The sequence below is a fragment of the Gracilinanus agilis genome, chromosome 1, assembly GCF_016433145.1.
Source record: "Gracilinanus agilis isolate LMUSP501 chromosome 1, AgileGrace, whole genome shotgun sequence".
NCBI lineage: Eukaryota > Metazoa > Chordata > Mammalia > Didelphimorphia > Didelphidae > Gracilinanus > Gracilinanus agilis.
The window spans coordinates 54,944,324-54,953,443 of NC_058130.1; the positions used below are offsets into that span (position 1 = coordinate 54,944,324).

The window sequence follows — 9,120 nt, forward strand, 5'->3', positions numbered from 1 at the left end:
CGCTAAGCGGAGCCGAACCCAACCAAGCCTGCGAGAGAGCCGAGGCGACACTAGGGGAGGCGTGGAGAACCAAGAGAAGCCTGAGCAAGGCTGTCCACCCTGGATCTCCAGCGAGGGGCTCGGGTCGTGCGCTCCTGGGCTCACTAGTTCCTGTGCCTGCCCCCGTCCCTGGCACGGTCTCCCATCCTGCCAACTTGTCTTCCCCCGCCGCCCATCTGCCCTCTCCACTCCTCCCGCCCTCCGGGCCCCCTCCTCCTCCCTCCTTCCTCCTCTCTCTCCCCCCTCCCCGGTGCCTCCTGAAAACCCAGCCCTCCCGGGGCGGCCCCGCAGTGCCAGGGACCCGGGGAGCCACCGCCGCCTGTGCGCTCCTCCGATCCGCTCTCGCCAAGCACCCAGGCTGCCAGTCCGCCCGCCCGTCCCACAGTCAGTCCGACCCTCCCACAGTCCGTCCGAGCGCCCGGAGCCATGACCGCCGAGAAGGCGCTGCCCATCAACAATGCCAAAGCGGCGGAGGAGGCGCGGGACCCCGAGGCCTCCAGCGCCAGCTTGGTGTCCAGCCGCGACAAGAAGGTCCATGAGCGGGGCCACTGGAACAACAAGGTGGAGTTCGTGCTGAGCGTGGCGGGAGAGATCATCGGGCTGGGCAACGTGTGGCGCTTCCCTTACCTGTGCTACAAGAACGGAGGAGGTGAGGAAGGGGCGCGCGGGACAGGGGAGGGGTGGACTAAGGCCGGGGGTCAGGATTCACCCTGCTAAAGTGGGGCTACGTTAAAGGAATGGGTCAGAGGAGAGGGGCGCTGGGGAGGAGGGTGGTGCCCGCCAACTGACAGGGACAAGACATTCACTCCAGGGATCTGTTTCTTGACTGACCACTTAAGACCAGTTTGCCTGTCCTCGCGGGTGTTTGTTGTTGTTGTGGTTGAGACATGCATGCCCGGGAGGGAAACTTGAATGACTTTATTTACAATTAGTTCGCACCCCTTCCCTCCCCCAACTTCAAACGTGTTTTTACGACTAAGTAGGCTAGCCCAGAACAATGTAAGCTCCTTGAGGGCACAGAACATTTTCTTTTGTGTCTTCCTATGGTCCGTGACTAGCACCGGGCTTGGCACATAGTAGACATTGATTAAAAACTTGTTTCGGTTTGGACTGTGATGTGCGCTTCAGAAACTCCTCTTACTTTTAAGTGGGAGAACACACACAGACTTGAAGCTAAGACCGGTTTTTTTTAACTGGTTATACAGACAGTCTTTGGTGAAAGGATCCCCTTGGCCTGCCTGTAAGTCTGTTGAGATTTCAGGAACACATCTACCCATATTCCACATGCCGTTTGGCCATGACCCGACACAGTATTTAGAATGAAAGAAGTGCACTTCCCTGACACCCTTCCCCTTCACAAAAGTTGTTCATTCACTTTCTGAGCTGTGTTCATTTCATATGGGCTCCAGTCATTCCACCATCCCCATTCCATCACCACCTCAGATCAACTTCCTCTCTGTGTGTCCCAAGTAATAAAGTCGTTCACAGCCAAGAAGTGTCTGAGGCCAGATTTGATAACCCTTGTCTGAGACTGAACCCCCCCCCCCCAGAGATATGTGGGTCTGCTAGGTAAGAAAAGTCAGGCAGTGAGCTTTTATTAAATACTACTGTATGCCAGGCACTTTGGGAACCACAAAGAAAGTCAAAAGAGAGAGTCTCTACTCATGGGGAGCCTACAGTCTAATAAAGAAGACAGTATGTAAATAATTATGTACAGATAAGCTATGTACAGAATAAATAGGAAACAATCTACAGGGGGTCCTGAGTTCAAATATGACATTAGGCACTTCCTAGATGTGTGACCCTGAGCAAGTCACCCATTCCCAGTTGCCTTGCCTTTACTGTTCTTCTGCTTTGGAACCAATACTTAGTATTGATTCTATAAAGTTTTTTTTTGTTTGTTTTTTTAATCGTGGGAGGGGAGGTACTCCTATAAAGAAGAATTGGGAAAGACTTCTGTAGAAGATGAGATTTTAGCTGGGACTTGAAGAAAGCCAGGAAGTCATGAAGCAGAGATGAGGAGGAAGAGCATCCCCAAGGGCAGTATATCAGTAAAAATGCCAGGAGCCTAGAGGTGGAGTGTCTTGTATAAGAGAATCCTGAACATCAGGAAACCTGAGCTGTATTCCTAACTGTTGGTAGATGTATCAGTCTTGAACAACTTGTTTGACTTCTATCACCTTGGTTTGATCTTTTATTTCTAAGCTCTCTTCAGGTACTAACATGTCATAACTATCAGTGCCTATTTCTTTTAACCTTTACTTTTTGGCTCAGAATTAATACTAAGGATTAGTACCAAGGCAAAAGAGAAAACTGGAAGGGCTAAGAAATTGGAATTAAATGACTTGCCCAGGGTCACATAGCTAGAAAACGTCTGAAGTCACATTTGAATCTAGGTCCTCCCATTTCCAGGTCTGGCTCTCTATCCACTGAGCCACAGAATTTCCTAGGCATGTTGCTGACCCTTCATTTCCTCAGACCTGCTCACCTACTGACAAGGGATGAAAGAGAAGGAACTTTAATGAGAGGAGGAAAGAAGTAGCAACAAGTGGCTCAATTTGTTCTTGTCACATTCCACTCTCACCTCTACCAAAAAAAAAAAAAAAAAGTGCTTTAAGGTCTCAGTAGCTGTGAGGAAAATACCACAAGTGGGAAATTAAACTTTTGGCAATGCTGATGATTTCCCTTGACCCCTGGGAAGATAGTGCCCATGGTTCTGGGAATCCATCACTGTAGACTAAATAATATGCCTCCCCAATAATTTATTTATTATGATTTTTTTCAAATTCATGTAGATAGTGTTGTGATGAATAAATGCAAATGAATTCCAGAATTCATAGTAGCCTTTTGTCATCCATCATTTTCCCAATCCAGAGATACTAAATACAACTATTACCGTAATGAGGTCCAACTTTTTTTTTTTTCTTTAAACTACAAAAGGGCCCTACTACTCAGAAAGGTTTAGAGTTTCTGGCCTAGAAGATAGAAAGGACTGCCAGTACATGAAGCCTGGGCAGAAGGCTTCAATAAAGATAAGAGGGATTCGGGGCAGCTGGGTAGCTCAGTAGATTGAGAGTCAGGCCTAGAGATTGGAGGTCCTAGGTTCAAATCTGGCCTCAGACACTTCCCAGCTATGTGACCCTGGGCAAGTCACTTGACCCCCACTGCCCATCCTTACTACTCTTCCACCTATGAGCCAATGCACAAAAGTTAAGGGTTTAAAAAAAAAAAGAAAAAAGATAGGAGGGTTTGGTTGACTATCTGTGTTCTTTATGAAAAGCCTTGTCACAGAGCCAGGTACACAAACTCATTAGACAAGAAGATGGGGTTGGGTGGGCACTACCTTAATGTAACTGTCCAAATCTCTTTCTTTTGCTTAGCTCAACTTTCTCCCTGTGAAATGATGGGGTTTGCCTAGATAGTGCTTTTTTAGGCCCCTTACTGTCCTAACTTTCTATGTATAGTGCTTTGAGAGTTAGCTTCAAATGGCTAATCACCCACAGAAAAAGCAAAAGAAGACGTCAAATCTGTTATTATTTAGCATGATCGTCTACCTGGGAAATTCTCCAGGCTGATCTTTTTATTTAGCAATTATTTGCAAGGCTTTTCTTTTAATAAGCTACGTGGTGAATAATTAAAAATTTTTTAAAAATTTAAAAAATAAGCTACATGGTAAAGGAATGGAGTCACCAAGGATATGTAAATTCAGACTGAGAAAAGGGAGATAATTCACAGCCAGAGCTGAGTTCAAATCTTGCCTCCAAGGTTAGCTGTGAGGATTAACCTCTATCTGTCTATTTCCTCATTTGAAAATGGAGTTATCTATCTCATAGGATTGTTGTAAGGATCAAATGAGATAATATTTATAAAATGCTTTGCAAACATAAAGCATTATATAAATGCTAATTATTATAACAATTAATGCTTATTAACTATTTCAACACTTCAGATTTTAATGAACTGCCATCTCTCAGGACACTCATTGGAAGTTGCCTACACCACTACCACCATCACCAAAAAAAAAAAAGTTTGCATGATTTCTACAAGATAACAAGGCCCATTAAATATTTCTGTTTCCATTTCTTCTTATGTGAACATATTTCTCAGACAATCAAACTTACTGTTTCAATATGATGATATCTCTTCATATATGTTATATTGTGTTAACTAGAACTACTTCTTTACCTATTAACTATTTCAAAAATATTGTGAATATTATAATCATTTAGTGGTCATTTTTAAACTAATTTTTGGGAATTTTAAACCCAGGAGGGATGGGGGTTAGGAGGAAGAGTGTTTCAGAATAAATAAAAGTAAATATTAAAAAAAAGATAACAAGGCCCACTGGATGTTTTTCCCACTTTTGTTATAGTAGCAATTGCTTCCAAAAAAAAAAAAAATTCCAACACACTCGAGTAGCTCATTTTGCATATAGGATGTTTTCCATCTGTCCAAAGCCCATTTTTCAAGGCTCTTACTGTGCCAGTGCAATGGTGAGAACAGAAGAGAAGGGCCACTTCTTGGTTTGAGCTGTTTTCTTTAGCGACTTGCATAAATAAAGAAAGTTGATCTGAGTCTGCTCAGCACTGGTAATGAGGGGGCTTTAGCAGTGTTTGTATGAGAGCTAGGTCTGGGAAGCAAAACTGCCATCCTGCCTTCTGCTGTGGGAAAGACTTTGCCAGTGCTCTGATTCTAGTTGCTGAGATATCCAATTTGGTATCATGTGGAACATCTCTTCCTATGAATTCCTGTCACCGGGAAACAACATAATATAACAGAAAGGAGGAAGATAGGAAGTATTGAATTCAACTCTTGCTTTTGACACACACAAAAACATACACCCTGGAGAATCCTTTCACCTCTCAGGTCTCTAAGACTAAGATGACTTGTAGATCTCAATAAGTGGGGGAAGCTTCCCATCACAGAGAAATCACACACCTGGTCCACAAAAACAAATTCAAAGAACACTGCCTTTGGGACATAGTAGCGAGACAGTTAACTCGTCCTCTGCCAGAATGACTGCCTGCAGATTTTAAAAGTAAGTTTAATAATACTTTGCAAAGTGAAGGAATGAATACTGGTAATTAACCAACTAGAAAAATCTTATTTTGGTCTCCCTGCCATAGCAGGTTTCTGACTTCTAGCCAAAAATACAGAAGGAAAAGTTTCGTTGAAAAAAAGTTCAGTGGTGCACTAGAATGAACAAAGTCATGATAGAGATTCAGGAGACCTCAGCTGAGCCACTGACTCACTGACTCCAACAAGACACTTCACTATTCTTCTAGGCCTCATGTTCCTCATCTATAAAATGAAGCAGTTGGATAAGATGGTCTCAAAGTATCTTTCTATCTCTGTAACATTTTATGACTCTAGTTATTGTGCTTTTAATCTGACATCCCCAAATCTTCCCTTGGATGTGCATTTACATACATACATATATACATGTATTTAAAAACATATTTCTATATATATATGTATGTATATATCTGCATATATTTTCATCTTCAATGGATTATCAGAAGAATCTTTTAAGACACGTTCTCTTGTCAATGGGCAGGACAAAGGACTCTGGATTTTATTAAAAATTCAAGAAGAGTGATTAGATTAGATACTAAATGTCAGCTGCCATTTTGCTTTTTAAAAATTACATCAAGGGCAGCTAAATAGCTCAGCGGATTGAAAGCCAGGCTTAAAGAGGTCCTGGGTTCAAATATGTCCTCAGATACTTCCTTACTGATTGATCCTGGGCAAATCACTTAGCCCCCATTGCCTAGCCCCCCTTACTACTCTACTGCATTTGTACCAATACATAGCATTGATTCTAAGATGGAAGGTAAGAGGTTTTTTTAATTACATAGTGATTTACAATGTTGTACCCTCTCACCCCCTTCAAAAAAACCACCCACTTTTGCTTAGCAACGACAAGTCAGTGGTCAACTTTTTCCCACCTCTTTTTAAACAAATCAATTCACTGTATCCCTTTAGCAAGTCAGAATTATTCTTGCCTAATGTGAAATATTGAAATAGGTTTGACCACTGAAAGATTCAGAGATTAAGCGTATCCATTGTAGCATAAACTGAATAAAGAGATTTCTTTTGTTGGCAAGGAACCCCTGCCTATCCGGGAAGCCAGCAGATAGCTAGATTAATCATTTAATCAACAGGCATTTATTAAGCACTTATTATATACCAAGCGAAGGTGATACAAAGACAAAAAGAAGCAGTTCCTGCCCCATAAGAAACTTATATTCTCTCTAGCTATTAGGTCATATCAGAAGTAACCAAACAGATGAGAAAAATGAGCTGAGGCATAAGGATGAGTGATTTCTTAGTATTTCCATGAATTGAAGAGATTAAATGAACTCTCCAGGGTGCTATTGCTAAGTAATTAATCAGGTGAGATATGAATCCAGTTCTTCCTGTCTTTTAAGTCTAGCATTTTATCTACTACACCAAGATGCTGCTTCTATAACCAAAGATTAAATTATATTTTAAGATGACTTATTTCAGTACAATGACATTTTAAAGGAAGCCTTTATCTTTCAGATAAGACTACATTATATTAATGGATAGACTTTCATTGTTAGCAAGAGGAGAGAGCATGATTTGGAAGAAATTCAATGTTGGTTGGAATTCGTTGTATTCACTTTGGTAGTTTTAATTTCTTCCATAGGTGGAATGCTTCAAAGAATAATGGGGGGGGAGGGAGGGAGGGAGAGAGAGAGAGAGAGAGAGAGAGAGAGAGAGAGAGAGAGAGAGAGCGCTACTATTTCTTCCCTCTAAGGATTTATTGATACCTTTTTTCTTTAACAACATACTTATTTCTCAGTTAACCATAATTCCCTCTCCCTTAGCCCTTCCTTGTAACAAAGAAAAATAGTTAAGCAAAACCTACCAACAAAACAACCATGTCTGGCAGAATATGCAATATTCTACATGTATATTTCTCTATGTTTCAATGGAATGTATTTCAGCATATATTCTCAAGGACCAAGATTGTTCATCGTAATTTATCTGAATCTGATTATCTTTAATTGTTGTTTTCATTCACATTATTTTAGTCATTGGGTATTGTCCTTCTAGTTCTGTTTAATTCACGTTATATCAGTCCATACAAGACTTACTGGGTTTCTCTCAATTCTAACTTTTTGTGACTACAGTGATATAGCAGTCCTTTGCATTTATGCTCCAAATTTCTTCATCCATCCCTTAACTGATAGTCACTTTTTTTGTTTACAGTTTTGTTCTGTGAAAGGGCATTTCACTGCCACAAAAAATGCTTCTATGGACATTTTGGTATATATGTGACCTTTCTTTCATTGAACTCCTTGGAATATATGCCCTAGTACATCAGCCAAAGAGTATGAATAGTTTCATTGCCCTGTTCCAAATCCATATTTAAAAAAAAGTTACATTTATTATTTTTTTAGCATTCTTTTCAATTCCAAATTTTCTCCCTCCTTCCTAGCCCTCCCCAGTCCTGTGAGAAGACAAGCAATATGATATTAATTGTACACATGAAATCATGCAAAACTTATTTCCCATATTAGCCATATTTCAAGAAAAATAAAGAGAAGATTATACTTCAGTTTGTACTCAGAATTAATCAGTTCTCTCTCTGGAAGTAGATAGCAAGTTTTCATTATGAGTTTTTTTGAATTGTTTTTGAACATTGTATTGATCAGAGAAGTTAAATTTTTCCATAATCTTCTCACTTTAATTTGTCTCAGTTTATACATTTTTCTGAAACCACCCATTTTGCCATTTTCCAATAGCATGATAGTATTCCATCACAATCACATGCCACAATTTAGTCATCTATTCCCCAGTTGAGAGCATCCCCTTGATTTCCAGTTCCTTGCTACCACATATAGGTCCTTTAACTTTTTTTCTTTGATCTCTTTGGGATACAGACCTGGCAGTGGTTTTGCTGAGTCAAAGGGTATGCAGCTTTATAACTTTTTGAGCATAGTTTCAAATCATTTTCCAGAATTGTTGGAATAGTTCACTATTTAATAGTTCATTAGTATACTTACTTTCCCCTCATCTCTTCCAATATTTGTTATTTCTAAAAAGTGTGAAGTGATTTCTCAGAGTTGCTTAATTTACTTTTCCCTAATCAATAGTGATTTGGAGCGTTTTTATATGACTAGATAGCTTTGATTTCTTCTTCCGAAAACTGCCTCTTTATATTCTTTAACCATTTAGAAATCATGAAATGGCTCTTATTTTTGTAAATTGGACTCAGTTCTATACTTAATAAATATTGAGAAATGAAACCTTTATTAAATATTGTAAAAATTGTGATATTGCTTCATTGTCTATAGAACATGTTATCAAAATGTAGTTTCCCCAGAGAGCAGTTAGGTGGCTCAGTGGATTCAGAGCCAGGCCTTGAGATGGGAGGTTCTGGTTCAAATCTAGCCTGAGACTCTTCTTGACTGTATGACCATGGGCAAGTCACTTAACCTCCATTGCCTAGTCCTTACTGCTATTCTGTCTTGAAACCAATACATGGTATTGATTCTAAGATGGAAGATAAGGGCTTTATTTTTAATGTAGTTTCTCTGATTATCACTTCTAATTTTATCTATTTTCGCTTTTGCTTTGTCTAAAATCATGATGTACCACTGAGTTTCTTTACTTCTGCTGAAATAAAATAGATTCTGATCTAGCCTTTTATTTTTACTCTGTTCCTGTCTTTCTGTTTCAAGTGTATCTCTTGTAAACAACATATTGTTTGATAGCTATTAACTTTTGTTTTATGGGTTCATCCTATTTACATTCATAGTTATGATAACTAATTGTGTATTCCCCCATCCCATTTTCTTCTGTTTCTTCTTCTGTTTCTTTTTATCCTGTCCCTCCTAAAAAGTCTCTTTTGCTTCTAACCATTACCTTTCTTAATCTGTCATCCCATTATCATCTTCACAAATTTTTCTTATCCCCTTCCCTTCCTATTTCCCTATTAGGTAAATTATATTTCTATACAAATGCTCAAGTTTGTGTGTGTATGTATGTATTTATATATGTATATATATGTATGTATATATATATATGTGTGTGTGTATATATATATAT

At 39.7% G+C, this 9,120-nt stretch overlaps 1 protein-coding gene across 1 annotated transcript in view; it reads left to right on the plus strand.

The window, feature by feature from the left end:
* Nucleotides 1–465: 465 nt before the first annotated feature.
* SLC6A11 (solute carrier family 6 member 11) overlaps nucleotides 466–9,120 on the plus strand; it is a 179,418-nt gene continuing 170,763 nt past the window's right edge. Inside the window, exon 1 of the mRNA XM_044665835.1 lies at nucleotides 466–688. Coding sequence (XP_044521770.1) covers nucleotides 466–688 — 223 coding nt within the window. The remainder of the gene's footprint in view (nucleotides 689–9,120) is intronic.